General features: G+C 47.5%; 1 protein-coding gene across 1 annotated transcript in view; it reads right to left on the reverse strand.

Annotated features, from left to right (window-relative positions):
- The window catches only part of cacna1ia (calcium voltage-gated channel subunit alpha1 Ia), a 218,723-nt gene that overhangs the window by 37,194 nt on the left and 164,092 nt on the right, over positions 1-17,437 (reverse strand). Inside the window, exons 11-20 of the mRNA XM_080904516.1 lie at positions 16,938-17,089; positions 16,444-16,629; positions 12,652-12,769; positions 12,376-12,531; positions 10,672-10,762; positions 9,602-9,756; positions 3,038-3,742; positions 2,397-2,497; positions 1,379-1,502; positions 1,091-1,159 (exon numbers count right to left, since the gene is read on the reverse strand). Of these exons, the coding sequence (XP_080760642.1) occupies positions 1,091-1,159; positions 1,379-1,502; positions 2,397-2,497; positions 3,038-3,742; positions 9,602-9,756; positions 10,672-10,762; positions 12,376-12,531; positions 12,652-12,769; positions 16,444-16,629; positions 16,938-17,089 (1,857 nt within the window). The remainder of the gene's footprint in view (positions 1-1,090; positions 1,160-1,378; positions 1,503-2,396; positions 2,498-3,037; positions 3,743-9,601; positions 9,757-10,671; positions 10,763-12,375; positions 12,532-12,651; positions 12,770-16,443; positions 16,630-16,937; positions 17,090-17,437) is intronic.

Raw genomic sequence — 17,437 nt, forward strand, 5'->3', positions numbered from 1 at the left:
AGCATTATGTCTGCTTCGTCAAAAAATCTGCAACTGATATTTGAAGCCGTTTGCTGAGTGTTTGCTAAAGCTTCAGAGGGACCGTGGGGGTTATTGTGCAAACATCAAGATGGCTGAAAGATCAGTGCCTGGCACACATCTTAGCTCTGAATGCCAAAATGTTAACAGCCTTCGATAATAAAAGTGTCAATTAATTTATAACGAGTGTGCTATAGAGTTTGCTATTCTAATTATGCAATAGGACTGGTATTTACTCTATGAACAGTTTCTGTGTGAAATTATATCTTTGAAATCTTTCAAAATTAATGAATATATTATGTAATAATGCATCTGAAGAAACCTCAGACATGCTGACCAACCCTGCAGTGTTGTTCATTTATGTAGCTGCATTTTGCATACATCGTTAAACTACATGGCGGAGTCCTATAGGGACATTAAAGTTACACAAACAAACACCACCGGCACACAATGTGTAAGCCACACAAAAGTCCAGACAGACAGAGACATGAAGGGAGACATGTACGGCTCAGCCAGGGGGCTGACAAGGCTGTAGCTCCTCGACGTGCGGTGGTTGGTTAATAATTGATTGTGGGAGTGCATAATTGATGGCCCACTTGTGCCAGAGTCTTTCTCAGAGAATACAGACTCTGTGGTGGAGGGAGGAAGAGAAAATTAAAGAGGGAAAGAATGAGGAGACAAAAATATTTGAGAGTCAGGGAAAAAAAAAAATAGGTGAGAACAGAAGGAGTCTCAGGAAGTGGAAAAAACAAACAGACTTAAAAAAAGAGGACCACTTAATATAGAAGTGGACTGGAGGAGGGACAGAGTGTGGGGGAGTGCTGAAGATGGACTGCTTCCATAGGAGTAGACTAGTCCCTAATTAATGACATTGCTTAATTGCTCTATTCTCCATAGGAACGGGGGAATTACTGAGAAAGGAGGGAGGAAAAGAGGATGGGCCGTGGGTCACTAAGGCAAAGGCAATTCAGAGCGAGAGACAACCCTGAACACATGGGAGGAAACACAGAGAAACGACGCCTCTGCGCCGCCTGCATTGGCAGTAATAGAGAGACAGGTTGTAAAATGTTACCTTGAGTGTCATCTCGCCCACAAAGATGGCAGTAAAGATGTAGTTGGAGATAGTAAGAAACACTCTTTCCTGGACAGAAATAGGAGCGGGGGGAGAGAGCGGGAGAGAGGGTTGACAGTCAGAAAGTGAAGATGGGCCAATTAGGAGTAGTAAAAACAGCACTTACTGCACCTTATAGATCATAAAAGTGAATTCATCCTCGGAGAATACAAACAGCTACTGCACAGAAACTGCAGAAAGGAGCTGGAGTTTCAAACACACGCGTGCAAACAAACATTTTAGAATTACCAAGCTGCCCTGTAGTATCTTGGGCCTTTCCAGAGCCACTGTGATGCAGTTGGAGAAGATAAAGGCCAGTACTACGTAGTCGAACAGCTTATGGGCAATGATAGATTGGCACATCTGTCTGAACCTGGAAGAAGATAGCAGGGGAGAAGAGAAAAAAAAGTTAAACTGAAGGGAACAATGAAAGGCCTCAGTCTGCCCAGACGCACTTTTAAAACCCCTTCCACCCAATCGGAATGAGAGCCAAGTTCCCTGAATGTGCATGGGAGCTCCCTAACATCTTGGTGAGTAAATAGCTTCATTCAGCCCCTGTTTACATCTCTCCTAATTCAAAACAAATTACATTAACAACACTCTCAGAAGCACCAGACTCCTGAGTACAGTTCTCTGCAGCGGGAACAGAATAGAGAGATAAGAGAGAAACAAACGGAGTAAGAGAGACAAGTGTGTGTGTGTGTGGGTGTGTGAGGTGGGGGGGGGGCAGAAAGAGATGGGACGTATAAATACTGAATATGCATTTCAAAACTTAGCATGTGAGGCTGTGCACTGCCAAAAAGCAATTAAATGTCTCCGCTGCAGTGTTTATAAGGGATGGATGAAAAGAAACAGAATGAATATGAAAATGAATTGACTACGAGAGCGAGCGAGATCGACTTTATTCCAAACTGTTCGGGGACACACATGGACACGTTTAAATGGCTTTTATTGAAATACTCAACTGTGCCTAGTCAAACCCTTCCTCTCAGATTGTAAGATGGCATCACTACAAATTAATGCATAATTTAATGAACTGCCTACAGTATTAAATTTATGCCTCCCCTCTTGCTCTCCGACTAAAGGAGGAGATCGCTTTGCTATTTGTAAGGTGGCGATCAATGTCCTAATGCAGAGGTGCTTTCGCAGGAACTTGAAACTGTCCTTCACACTGATGAGCTGTGAAACAGAACTGGGCAATCCGTTCGTACGTTTGGAAGACTTGAGCACAGCATCGGTAAAGGCTTCGGATAAAGGCGAGGCTTACTTGTTCTGCGGGGAGAAAAGGAAGACGGACCAGTCTTCTCTGGTCTCACACCAGTCTGGTCTGTATGCTTCTAACATCTTCTGGATGCGGAAGCACAAGCTCTGCAACAAACACACATATCAGTGCAGATCATGGCACACACACACATGCACACACACACACACACACACACACACACAGAGCGAAACCGTCTGTTTGGATTCCATAATTAAATTATTTACCAAAGTGAAACACTTCTATGGCAACAGCTCGGAGCATCTTCCAACATTACCATCTGTATAGCTCTTTCCCCCGCTGTCTAAATAGTCCTTTCTAATTAACCTTGTTTCCCTCATACACAGACTTGTTTATAATGAAAACAATGAGGCTCCCATGAGGCCCAGGTGATAGGGAGTGCGGGCTTTGCACAAAGTAGTTGGCAATCCTACACAAGAGAGCGGGAGATTATTGCACATGTAAAGCCTTATACTTGAACATAAAAGCTAATGGTTTGGTTGTTGTGTATTACAAACCTAGATTGTGTTTCTTTGTTCTCTCTAAATGCTCTTACATAGTGCGTCTTAGAGCTGCTTCTGAGGAATATTTCCTCATGCATCTGTGTCTAATTTCCTTAACCGCACATGCACACAATAGTAGCCTACATAGTCGATGTCATCATCCAGGTCCTCTCGGTCCTTGCTCCGTGCGTTGACCTGGGGGAAGACCTCGGCCATCAGGTGGCTCTGGGGATTGGACCCTCCGGCCTGCTCGGTTGGATGTCTAGGCGGGGGCTGGAGGAGCTGTGACAGTGGAGTCTTCCCGTTACAGTCTTGGTGAAGCCCTCCGAAGTTGCCACCGCTGCTGATTATCATCCCTCCAGAGAGGCTCTTCTTTCTGTGGTTGGCATTAAGAGTCATGGAGGGAAGGGGGTGCTGCAGAGGGTGAGTTTGTCCAGGCACCTGGAGCAGGTGTGGCAGCTCTAGTGATAGAGCTCTTCGGTCTCTCCTGGGTCCAAAAGAACCTGGGAGCATGGGATGGGGAAGGTGGAGGGAGTGGGGAGCGACAACAGGTGGGGAGAGAAGAGACTCCTCCTCGTCCGGCTGGATACGATGTAGGTGGTGGTGTGGGGATGAGGAGGCACGGGGACCTCGGATTCGCAGGCTTCCTCCGACCACCCCTCCTAGACCTCCCAAGCCGTAGCCATAGAAGGGCCTTGAGGAAGTCGGGGTGAAGCCAGGACTAGCAGAGGGGGATGAGGAGGAGCACGGCCGGCCTCCTAGGCTGTTCCAGCTAGAGCGGCGGGTCAACAAGGCATGGTGCTGGGGAGCCAGAGGACGGCCCCAGTTGTGGTAACCTCGACCTGGATACTGAGAGAGAAAGACTGATATGATATCTGGAAGTAATATAACATCAGTGCAACTCTTATTACTAATTATTTTAATCATTTGCTATTCATTACAGTTCCGTTTAATTAGGCTAGCTGTAGCTCAGGAGGTAGAACAGGTCATCTGCTAATAGCACAGCTGGCGGTTCAATCAGTGGACCAAATATCCCAAATATACTTGGACAAAATACTGACTCCAAGTTGCTGTCATGGTCTCCGTGCCTGCCCGGTCGGCCCCACAAGGCTACAATTGCTGTTGCTGTTTTCTCCCTCTCTGCCTGGGCGGAGCTCACTGTGGGCTCCCGCCCTTGGCCCACACACACACCTGACAACACTCACCCATCATCACCGGGAGCACTATTTGAGGCTGGAACACAGATCCTCTCGTCGCTGGATGATTGTACCCCTAACGTTAGTGTTCTCACAGCTCTTGTGCTTCATATCCGTGACTTGTGATTTGTTGGTGACCTGCCTTCTCGTCTGCTTCAGATCTCCCCCCCCCCCCCCCGGACCTGCGACCTCCCTGCTACGGGAAAGTGTGTGAGTGTGAGCGGAGAAGACGTGAGCGAGTTACCCTGTGATTCCCCCCGGAGTTTTGGATCCCTTCACTGTACATATATTGCACTGCACTGTAAATAAACCACACCTTGGAGATACCTTACCGCTCTGCGTTGAATCCCTGTACCAGATCGTGACAGAATCATCCAGCCACGGAAATGGATTCAGCAGACCCAGCGGTCTCGACTCCCACCCTCGCCACTTTGGCCGCGATGCTGGCACGCCACGAGCAGATGTTCATTCACCTTCGAGCAGAGCTCGCGAACCTCACACAGGCCGTGGCTCAGCTAACACCGCTACCGGCCGCTCCTCTGGTCGCCGCTCCTCCGTTGGAGGCGCCAGTTCCAGCTGTAAGTGTCGCGCCACCTGTTCCCTCACCTGTTCACGTTGACAGATTCCTCCCTACTCCCAGGGCTTTCACGGGAGAGATTGATAAATGTGCTGGTTTTCTCACTCAGTGTACCCTTCAGTTTCGCCAGCAACCGCAAGCCTTTTCTACTGATGGTGCTAAAATCGCTTATATCGTCCAGTTACTCCAGGACCGTGCTCTAACCTGGGCTCAAGCTGCGCTTCAGGCGGAGCCGGACATCACCTTTTCTGACTTTCTGACTAAGTTTAAAGGTGTGTTTGACAGGAAAGCCACAACTGCCACCGCCGGCCAGCGCTTGCTTGCGCTTAAACAAGGTAAACGCAGCATGGCTGATTTTTCTATTGACTTTTCTACCTTGGCTGAACAGGCGAAATGGGGGGAAGAGGCCCTTAAAAGTGCATTGCTCACTAATATTAATGAGGAAATAAGGAATGAACTTATGCTCCGAGAACTACCTTCCTCCCTTGATGCGCTTTTGGTTTTGTGTATGCGGGTGGACGATCAGGTGCGCGCACATCGGAGCGCACGCGCGCGTTCGGGGCATGCCCCGCTGGACTTTTGTGGGACCCCTACTGCGGCCCATGGGTTGTGTGACGCCGACGCCGGGGATGGGGAAGAGCCCATGCAGCTTGGGCGCTCGCGGCTGTCGCCCGCGGAGCGCCAGCGCCGCCTTGCCTCCGGTGAGTGCGTTTACTGCAGCCGTAAAGGCCACTCTGTCTCCTCCTGCCCAACGCTGGCAAAAGGGCGCGCTCACCAGTGATCGTGAGGGTGCTGGTGGGCGATCTGTCGAGTGAAAGCCCTCTCCCCAGACTTCTTTTACCGGCTACTCTGCGTGTTCGGACTGTTTCTCATTCTCTCTCCGTTCTCATTGACTCTGGGGCTGAGCAGAACTTTATTGACACCTCACTCGCCGCCAAACTGAACATCGCCTTGGAGCCTCTGTCACGCCCCCTCCGCGTTCACGCACTGTCGGGCCAGCGCCTGCCTGACATCACTCATGTTTCTGAATTCCTTTCATTATCTCTCTCTGGCAATCACACAGAAAGGATTTGTTTTTTTTCGTTTAAGGCTCCTCTCACTCCGCTGGTTCTGGGTCACCCCTGGCTTGTCCTCCACAACCCGCATATCGACTGGGAGAAGGGTGCCGTACTAGGTTGGAGTGTGGCCTGCCATATGAACTGCCTCCGGGCTGCGGCTTCCCCCGTTTCGCTCCCACCCACGGCCTCGCCGTCGGACGCCCCGGACCTCTCGATGGTTCCGCGGGTTTATCATGATCTGCGGGATGTTTTTTGTAAGGATCGGGCGCGGTCCCTTCCCCCGCACCGCCCGTACGATTGTGCCGTCGATCTTCTTCCTGGAGCTCCGCTGCCGTCTAGCCGCCTGTACAGCCTCTCCCGGCCTGAGAGGGATGCTATGGAGCGCTACATCTCGGAGTCGCTGGCGGCGGGGTTGATTCGCCCCTCCTCTTCCCCTGTCGCGGCTGGGTTTTTTTTTGTGGATAAGAAGGATGGTTCGCTGCGGCCGTGTATTGACTTTCGGGGCCTTAATCAGATCACTGTTAAGAACAAATACCCTTTGCCGTTGCTTTTCTCCGCCTTTGAACTGCTTCAGGGCATGACCATCTTTACCAAGCTGGATCTGCGCAACGCTTACCACCTGGTGCGCATCAGAGAGGGGGATGAGTGGAAGACCGCGTTCAATACGCATCGGGGCCACTTTGAGTATCTCGTGATGCCGTTTGGGCTGACTAACGCCCCCGCGGTGTTTCAGGCGATGGTTAATGATGTCCTTCGTGATTTTGTTAACCGTTGTGTGTTTGTGTACTTAGATGACATCTTGGTCTTTTCTAAGACGCTCGAGGAGCACAAGGTCCATGTCCGGCAGGTCCTGCTACGCCTTCTGGAGAACCGGCTCTTTGTGAAGGGGGAGAAGTGCGACTTCCACGTGTCGTCTGTGAGTTTTCTGGGCCACATTATCGAGAAGGGGGACTTGCGGACAGATCCGGAGAAAGTGCGAGCTGTGGTGGAATGGCCTACTCCTCCTGATCGCCGCCAAGTGCAACGTTTTTTGGGATTCGCCAACTTTTACAGACGGTTCATTCGTGATTTCAGCAGAATCGCTCTCCCTCTCACTAAACTCACCTCTCCCAAGGTTCCCTTCCAGTGGGATTCTGCCGCTCAGCGAGCCTTCGCCCTGCTCAAGGACAGGTTCACCACCGCTCCCATACTCCGGCAACCGGACCTTACACGGCAGTTCGTTGTGGAAGTGGACGCGTCGGACTCCGGGGTTGGGGCAGTTCTGTCGCAACAGATGGACGGTAAGCTGCACCCGTGTGCCTTTTATTCTCGCCGTCTCTCCCCAGCAGAGTGTAACTATGACATCGGGGACCGGGAGCTTCTGGCCGTCAAGCTGGCCCTGGAGGAGTGGAGACATTGGTTGGAGGGAGCAGCACAACCATTCATCGTCTGGACGGATCACAAGAATCTGGAGTACCTGCGCTCGGCTAGACGTCTCAATTCCCGGCAAGCCAGGTGGGCACTGTTTTTCGCTCGTTTTGACTTCACTATCACCTACAGGCCAGGAACACGGAACGTAAAGCCAGACGCCCTGTCCAGGCAATTCTCCATCACTGGGGAGGACTCGGACCCTGAGCCTGTCCTCCCGGCCGCCTGCGTAATTGGAGCCATCTCCTGGGAGATCGAGGGGCTCATCCAAGAGGCGCTGGAGACCGAACCGGATCCTGGCACTGGTCCACCTGGTCGCCTCTTCGTTCCTTCAGCCGTCCGCTCTCAGGTTCTCCAGTGGGCTCACACCGCCCGCTTTTCATGCCATCCTGGGGTCCTCCGCACCTGCTCGTTCCTCCGACGTTACTTCTGGTGGCCTGCTATGACTAGGGATGCCAAGGAGTATGTAGCCGCCTGTTCGACCTGCGCCCGGAATAAGCTTTCGAATCGCCCTCCACCGGGTCTTCTGCAGCCTCTCCCTACACCAGCTCGACCATGGTCCCATGTCTTTGTCACGGGCCTGCCGCCCTCCGCTGGTAACACCACCATACTTACCATTATCGATCGTTTCTCCAAAGCTGCACACTTCGTCGCCCTCCCGAAGCTCCCCTCGGCCTTGGAGACGGCCCGGCTCCTCACCTCCCATGTGTTCCGTCTTCACGGGATCCCCGAGGACATCGTCTCGGATAGGGGGCCACAATTCACGTCCCGTGTTTGGAGGGAGTTCTGCTCCGCACTGGGGGCCAAGGTCAGTCTGTCTTCCGGTTTCCATCCACAGAGTAACGGGCAATCGGAGCGGGCCAACCAGGAGCTGGAAGCTGCCCTCCGCTGTGTCACTTCGCACAACCAATCGACCTGGAGTGAACAGCTTCCATGGATCGAATACGCCCACAACAGCCACACATCCTCCGCCACGGGCAAGTCTCCCTTCGAAGCGTCCCTGGGCTATCAACCACCTTTGCTCCCGGCCATCGAAGGTGAGCACTCCATTCCTTCTGTACAGGCTCACCTCCGCGGGTGCCGTCGTGCCTGGCGGACGACTCGGGCTGCCCTGCTCCGTACTAAGGAGCGGAACAAGACCCTCGCTGACCGTCGCCGGACACCGGCCCCCGTGTACACCATCGGTCAACAAGTATGGCTGGCTACCCGTTTTGTGCCGCTACGGACTGAGTCGAAGAAGCTGTCTCCTCAGTTTATTGGCCCTTTTCCCGTTGAGGCCATTGTGAACCCTGTGTCTGTCCGCCTCAAGCTCCCGTGCAACATGCGCATTCACAATGTCTTTCATGTGTCTCAGGTCAAGCCGGTGCTCTCCAGCCCGTTGTGCCCTCCCTCCAGGGCCCCGCCACCCCCCCGGCTCGTGGATGGTCAGCTGGTCTACAATATCACCCGCATCATGGACTCCCGGCGCCGGGGTCGGGGTTTTCAGTACCTGGTTGACTGGGAGGGCTACGGGATAGAGGAACGCTCCTGGGTGCCTCGAGCTGCTGTCCTGGATGTTGCCATGCTCCGGGACTTCCACCGCAGGCATCCAGGTAAGCCTGGTGGGTCACCGGGAGGCTCCCGTTGAGGGGGGGGTACTGTCATGGTCTCCGTGCCTGCCCGGTCGGCCCCACAAGGCTACAATTGCTGTTGCTGTTTTCTCCCTCTCTGCCTGGGCGGAGCTCACTGTGGGCTCCCGCCCTTGGCCCACACACACACCTGACAACACTCACCCATCATCACCGGGAGCACTATTTGAGGCTGGAACACAGATCCTCTCGTCGCTGGATGATTGTACCCCTAACGTTAGTGTTCTCACAGCTCTTGTGCTTCATATCCGTGACTTGTGATTTGTTGGTGACCTGCCTTCTCGTCTGCTTCAGATCTCCCCCCCCCCCCCCGGACCTGCGACCTCCCTGCTACGGGAAAGTGTGTGAGTGTGAGCGGAGAAGACGTGAGCGAGTTACCCTGTGATTCCCCCCGGAGTTTTGGATCCCTTCACTGTACATATATTGCACTGCACTGTAAATAAACCACACCTTGGAGATACCTTACCGCTCTGCGTTGAATCCCTGTACCAGATCGTGACAGTTGCTCTCAGATGCATTCATCTAAGTATGAATGTGTGTGAATGTTAGATAGAAACGTGCTTAGATAGAAAATGTATGAATGGGCAAATGAGGCAAGTGCTTTGAGTGCTCAGGCAGAGTACATAAACGCTAAATAAGAACCAGCACACACATTTTCAGATTTATAAGCAAGCGTAAAACCTTGAAATGTGATGAAAATCTATGTTTGCGACTCTATAAATACTGCTGTTAAATTATATCGACCAATTAAATTTTATGTCATAAGAGCTAACGATGTAGCAGATATGCTCTTTGCTTGCGTTCATTTTTCTGCTACTTTATGCACAGTCCCATCAACTTACCACAGCCCTCTGCTCCAGGTTGGCTCTGCCAAGAGAAATGACACTATTCTTCCTGGAGCTGAGAGCAAAGGTCAACCTCTCTCCTGGAAACAAACCGGCAGGCAATGGGGACATGTCCAGGTGCCCGTTGGGAGTCAGGGTACATATCTTTGGGTCTGCAGGAAAGAAGAAGGAGGAGGAGGACAGGGGAAAAGAAAATAAACAGTGCTAAATGGTGGGAAGAAGAAAAATAAGACAGATGAGTGAGAAGGAAAACTATAAGACTAAATAAAGCCTTCCCTCCTTTTGTTTGCCTTGTCTTTGTTGATGCCATGAAAGCAGAAAACTCTACACTCTCCATCACTGTATGCAATTAATGTCTTAAAACAATGTTACAGTCAGCTCCAGGAGGAAGAGGAAGATTTCATTTACACTAAATTGCCTTACAGGACCAGGGAGGAACTTGTAATAGCGAAACAGAGGATATCTCAGAGTGCTTGTCCATTCTCAAACGTGTCTTTTGATGGAATAGGTCTCAGTAAACATTGTCATTCCAAATGTGTTTCCCTTCCATGTACCCTGACATTTATGGGCAAGATTTGTGATCAGATGCCATCAGAGGACTCGCTAATGCGCTGCTCGCTGCTGCTCGCTGCTGCTCGCTGCTGCAGGATAGTGGTTCTTGGTGAGTTCGCTTTTGTTACGCCGGGGGATATGTGAGGAGAGAAGTGGATGGAGGAATGGCATCAGTCATGCATTATTTAAAGTTTGCTCTGCTTACATTCCAGACCGGGACAAGGAAAAAGAAAAAGGTGCTTAGGTATGTTTGTTGTGGAACTCATACCAAGTTTTTGATGCCCGAGGCACAACAAATCACCTGACGCCACAGAGCTTGAATATGATGGTGCCCCTCGAGCAAACAGATTTAAGTGTTGCAAAGTTGATGCTGAATAATAACAAGAATTTTTCAAAAACTGTTATATTTGCAAATCTGTAAGTTTTGGGGAGAAATGGCAATAAAATTCTAGAGTTGAGAAAAAAATTGTCTGTAAAGAAAAATATGCAGTGAAGCTGTGGGAGGTAGCATTCACCTGATAGGTGCAGGGAGTCTTTCTGTTTGTCACTGTCATCGAAATTGCAGGAAGACCTGTCATCGTCTGAGTAGGAGCGATTTGCATCACCCTGTTTTTGGGGACAGTGAGAGAAAATAAATGGGCGAATCAGAGAGACAGAAGAAACAAACAACAAAGCAAAGAGCGTGTAAAAAAGAAAGAAAGAAAAGAAATAATGAGCAATTACAAGCTAACAATTACAAGCTTACACATTCCTAATTTTCAGTTCTTTCTTTATTACCTAATTATCTAAGACACATTTCCTCCCAGGGCTGTTTGTTAGCACTCACTTGTCAGATCTAGCTCTGAAACACTGATGTTTACTTCTCCGCTGTAACTGTGACACGAGTCAGTGACTGCAGTTTGTGGACGTTCAGTATTCCTACGTGGGTGAAAACCCAGCAGTTCACATGAACTTATGTGGATGTGGATTGTGTTAGATGACCTCACTGTTATAAAATCTGCATTTTTAGGGGTGCAGAGGACTTTTTCTTCATGATAACAAAAGTAATTGAAAGAGATCTGTCAGCATGACTCTTTGGCCTTAAAAGTAAATGTGCAAAATACAGAACTCCATAACTTAACTATTTTTGGGGAGTATGAATAGCCATGGGGGAGGTCTTTATAAGCAGGAAAAACTGTAAAACCTGCAAAAATACAGTTAAAAGTTCCAAGTGTGTGCCCTCCTTCACATTTTCTAAAGCCGTCTAGTGGTCCAGATGGGCCAACTCTGGCCCCCAGGCCTTATGTTTGACACCCCTGGCTTAAAGTGACAGCTTGTTTCTGTTATTCTTAAAGGCCAATGCTTGTCTAATTATTTCATATTCGTCCGGTTGTCTCAAACCTTTCAGTCAGGACTATTTTATTTGGAATTTGGCTCAATTAAAATACGCATGAGCACAGACAATTAGAGATAAAGAAAGCGGTTACATTACATTCATTATGCAGCAAATTAATAATGTATTTCCTACTGTTGTGTGGACATTGCTATTAAAGTAATCCACTGGGTCCTTATTTCCTCAGACACAGGAAGTGCATACACACTCTTGTGCTCACTTGTGCAGCCAACAACAGAAGATTTACTATGCTTTGGTTGGAGGTCAAACAGAAGAAGTAGCTTCAGCAAGAATGAATAATAATAATGAAAAAAATAGCTGGCTGTTTAATCAAGGTAGCTGCTTATTATTTGTTCAAGCCAGCGGTCCCCAGGCCTCGGACCGGTACCGGTCCGTGAGTCGTTTGGTACCGGGCCGCGAGAATTGAGGCTCAGGTGTGAAATGTGTGGTTTTCAGGGTTTTTATCGGTTTTCAGTGTTATTTTGTTATCGTTTTTATCGTTAACTCGGTTTTCCTGGGTCTTTTCACGTGTGTTATGAATAACTCTTCTATTTTTCAGTAGCGGTACTAGTTTTATTTTGTTGTATTTTTCCGCGACACCTTAAAGGCCGGTCTGTGAAAATATTGTCGGGCGTAAACCGGTCCGTGGCACAAAAAAGGTTGGGGGCCGCTGGTTTAAGCCACTGTGAAGGCTGCAAAAGTCCCAAAAAAACTAAAAGACAGCCTAAAAACACATGATAAATCCCAAAAAGCAAAAAGGCAGTTATTTTCTATTGATTTGGCTAGTATGCTTGGTCATTTTCTCTCATCTCCATGCTGCCTATTCCCCTAAATCCAGGTGTCTTACCTCTGCTTGAAAACCCTCAACCAAGATGGCCACGAGCAAATTGAAGAGCACGTAGTTTCCGAACGTCATAAGAGCTACAAAGTAGAGAGCGGCGCAGGGAGAAGTGGACGCCATGCCATTGTACAGCACCATGTTCCAGTCCTCCTGGGTGAGAATCTGCAGCAAACATATGCACAGAGTGAAACAGGGGACACACAAAAACAGGCACAGACACTCACCTACACAAAAAAAGTGTATGTGCAGTCATAAGCGCATGTGTGTCTGAACTATTCTTACCTGAAAAACGGTGACGATAGCCCAAAGCAAGGAGTCAAAGTTCTTCCTGTCAGGCACGGTGTCCCCTGCTTCTGTCTTCAAGCTAAACTTACAGCCAAATATGTGCATCCCCAAGATGCTGCAACACAAACAAGGGTTTTGTCCTGTAATTACTTAATTCAGTCACAAATCCTATCGCAGAGTGAGAATGCAATTATGTTGTTAAACTGGATGTTTTAACAAGAATATGAAATCCAGACAATGCCATTAACATAAGTGCTGCTTAGAGGAATTATGAAGACATTTGATTTTAAGGTTAAAGTCTCTGTAGCTCTGTGATTTAACTGGTCACTAATGGCTATAGTAATTAGGAGTATGGGCCAAATGCCAGTGGCTCAGGATATCATTAGCTGACTAAAAGCTCAGATGTCATCTATTTTCTCACACTCATGCTTCACTAGAGAGATAAAGAAGCTGGCTGGCAGGTATGCATACACACATACGTAAGATTGGGTAACAATCAGTATACATGCATAACATCATTATGCAGCAGCATGTAAGTCATCCGCGATACAGCGAGGTGAAAGGTGAACCGCGTTATAGCGAGGGACCACTGTAATTTTGAAGGTAAGTCACAACATACCCTTCGTAAATATTAATGTATAGAAACCGTTACCAACAATCGTTCATTTTTTGTGTGGCTTTTTTTCACGGTTTGTAACATAGGGGTGGCTGTAACTCAGGAGGTAGAGCAGGTCACCTACAGGTTGGAGGTTCGATCCCAGGCTCCTCCAGTCTGCATGCCAAATATCCTTGGGCAAGATATTAACCCCAAGTTGCTCTCCGATGCATTCATCGGAGTATGAATGTGTGTGAGTGTAGTTAGAAAGCACTCAGTATAGAGGTAGTGCTTGTGAGAATGGGTGTGACTGGGTGAATGTGGCGTGTTGTATAGAGCGCTTTGAGTACTCCAGGAGAGTAGAAAATCGCTATATAAGAATCAGTCCATTTACCATGCTGTGTGGGTGTGTACTTGACTAGCTGATATCGACATAACGGGGGAAACATCTGGTTTGACTATTCTTCACCTGTAGTTTGAATGCTGAACATTTGCCTGTTTAAATCATAATAACTGTCACTATACAGAGATGTCCTTCTGAATGTGGACGATGTGTCTTCTGCATGCAGTAATGCAGTTCTGCTTGTGTTGAGTGATGTAAACAACTGATCGATCTCTTTAAACTCTTTAAATGTCAAAATTGATCATTCGATTTTTTATGACACAACAGTGGTGAGTGTTCCCACCTTCTCCTCTTCGTAACTTAACTCGATCTTTCCGTTTTCGAGTTTTGGACATGATTTTGGAGTATATCTTCACAGTAGCGATTGACCGCAAAGTAAAGCTACCGGAAATGTACAACCCCACATCTGGTCTCAAACTAGGAAGTTAGCATTTTCTCGTGCACAGGGTCTATTGTGTGTGTGTGTATGGATAATAGCAAACACTGAAATACATTTTTTGCACGCAGCAATGAATTTTGTTCACTCAAATTTAGCTTTTCTTCGCTCAAAATAAATTTCTCCTCAAAATGCAACACTTGCACCTGCAATTTTTTTTACGTGCGCTCAGAATAGTGGCACAAAAATAACACCATACATTCTCCCTCTGTTAACATTCGTGTCGTTCACAATAAATCAATTTATGAAGTAAAACCGTGTTTCCTGTAATAACCTCACAGGTTTCACACAGCATCTTCTTCCTGTATTTACTTTTTTTGCTCCCGCCCCAGATATATCCGGCCAATGAGCGGATTGGACATTGTCACGTGATTTATAGTGACGTATTTTGGTTCACTTAAAGTTGACTTGAATTTTTCTCAGTGTGAAAACAAATCAAACCACAGGAAGAAGCTTCAAGTTTACAAACTCATCAGCTGATTCGGACCAAACGAACAATAGGTGTGAAAACGCTGTTCGATGCAACATTATTTCTTCATAGCATCAAACAATTTTACAACTGTTTTATTCTTCTATAAGCATGAATATCAGGTATCCTAAATCAGGACACCAACACTGCACTTACTGACCTCATATCAAATTTGTATAAGTTTGAATTTTGTTTTTACATTTAACTTATATAGTTATAGATTATCTGCTGGGGAATACATTTTATTTGTATTTATTTATTTATTTTTTATGTGCAGCTTGTTAAATTTTACCTTATTGAACCACTGAAGGAAACAAACACTGTGCCACATTGTCAGTGTATTAATTTAGTGATTTAGAAAATATCTAAATGTTATACTTTATTCTAATCTGCTGATTATTCTGTTTTACACTAATGCAGCACTACGGACGATACCTACAGCCACCATTACCGAGACTAACAAGATGATCTACAATATGGCAGCAGTGATCAGTGAGATGCTTGGCCACAAGTTGAACAGCCACAAAGGACAGTACCCGCCATGGAGAAGGAGGCTAGAGGCTACTGTATATATTAGGGGTGCAACAATACTTGTATCGATATTGAACCGTTCGATACAGTGCTTTCGGTTTGGTACGCATATGTATCGAACAATACAACATTTGTAATTTATTTTATCAACTTTCCTTCTGACGATGCTGTCTGTGTTGAGCGCTCAGTGGATCTGCGCTCGACAGTGCAGCCTAGGCGGAGTAGTCGAGTGCAGATTCACTGAGCGCAGGGCAAGCTAGCAAGACAGAAGTTAAGCTCTCCTTGCAACATGGCAAATTGAACCTCCCCCACCCTCATTCAGATCTGGCGTTTGGAACTATTTTGGTTTTCATGTGACGTATGACCCTGAAGGTAAGCGCGTCATGGACAAAAGTAAAACAGTATGTTGGATGTGCCACACAATGCTCAATTACATTGGTGGGAACTAGTGCATTAGCGCAGTTTGCTCGTTAACGTGTTTTCCGTCCAGCCCCACGCACGGGGCGATAGCTCGTTAACGGAGATTTGCCGTATTGTGGCATATATATATATATATATATATATATATATATATATATATATATATATATATATATATGAGTACAAGATCCATAGAGGCTGGGGTCTATCACACCAGGCAAGACCCCAGGTGCAGGCTGTGTAAAGATGCCCCAGAGACAATCCAGCACATAACAGCAGGGTGCAAGATGCTAGCAGGCAAGGCATACATGGAACGCCATAACCAAGTGGCCGGCATAGTGTACAGGAACATCTGTGCCGAGTATAACCTGGAAGTCCCGAGGTCAAAATGGGAGATGCCCCCAAGGGTGGTGGAGAATGACCGAGCTAAGATCCTGTGGGACTTCCAGATACAGACGGACAAAATGGTGGTGGCTAACCAACCGGACATAGTGGTGGTAGACAAACAGAAGAAGACGTCCGTAGTGATCGATGTAGCGGTTCCGAATGACAGCAATATCAGGAAGAAGGAACACGAGAAGCTGGAGAAATACCAAGGGCTCAGAGAAGAGCTCGAGAGGATGTGGAGGGTGAAGGTAACGGTGGTCCCCGTGGTAATCGGAGCACTAGGTGCGGTGACTCCCAAGCTAGGCGAGTGGCTCCAGCAGATCCCGGGAATAACATCGGAGATCTCTGTCCAGAAGAGCGCAGTCCTGGGAACAGCTAAGATACTGCGCAGGACCCTCAAGCTCCCAGGCCTCTGGTAGAGGACCCGAGCTTGAAGGATAAACCGCCCGCAGGGGCGTGCTGGGTTTTTTTTCTTTTTTTATATATATATATATATATGTGTGTGTGTGTGTGTATGTACATATATGTATGTACATGCCAAGAGTTACCTGAAGATGAAGATAAACAGCATAAGCAGCATGCAGAAGGTGGCCACATTGTCCATCGTCTTCATCAGAACCACAAGCTGCCGCCTCAGCGCAGGCATGAATCTCACCAGCTTAATGACCCTCAAAAGCCTGAATGTCCTCAGCACCGACAGACCACCGTCTGCCTGGCCAATGATCTCACACACACTGGGGGAGCACACGTGTTTAAAAAGGGGTAAAATGAGAATGGCAAAGATGTGGTGAAATTTGTAAAAATGTATGTGGTCATTTCAAAAGAAATATGGGGAAAGGAAGACCAAAATTAATAAGAGTCAAGAGAAATGAGGGGAAATAGATAAGAAAAGATTAGATAAGAGGCTAAGTTAGTCTTTAAAAAACAACATTCAATATTACACACATGAAGATAGAAAATTCTCATTCTGTAAGCACACATAATCCATACTAGGGTGATAAGGAACATACAGTATTCTCAATCAGCCACTCATATCACACACCTGATGATGACGATGATGCCATCAAAGATGTTATACGGATTCCTCAAGTATTCAAAGAAGCCAAAGGCAGTGAGCTTCAGGATCATCTCCAGCGTGAACATGCTGGTGAAGACGATGTTACAGATCTCCAGGACATTGGTCAGCTCCTCAGGCTTGGTGGAAACATCAAAACAAAATCAGAAGAGTGAGGATACAGACCGGTACCTCTTTTGTTGCACCATAAACCTCAAAATAGCTGGACCCAATATTGGAGTCACTGATTTCTCATGCTATTTGAGAGCTATTACAAAAAATGTACCATTAATTTCTTACCCTAAATTTCAACTGTGGAATACTACACGATGTGCACAAGCACCAGTGCCATGTCAGTGGAAAAAAGGTCAGAGTGACAAAACCAATGATGAGAAGGGAAGCGGTTACAGGAGCTCAAGCACTGCAAGTATTTGAAGTTAAAAACAGAGCAGTGCCAAATACACACAAAGAGATAAAAACAGTTAATA

This window comes from Rhamphochromis sp. 'chilingali', assembly GCF_963969265.1.
Source record: "Rhamphochromis sp. 'chilingali' genome assembly, chromosome: 15".
In the NCBI taxonomy this organism is placed as follows: Eukaryota; Metazoa; Chordata; class Actinopteri; order Cichliformes; family Cichlidae; genus Rhamphochromis; species Rhamphochromis sp. 'chilingali'.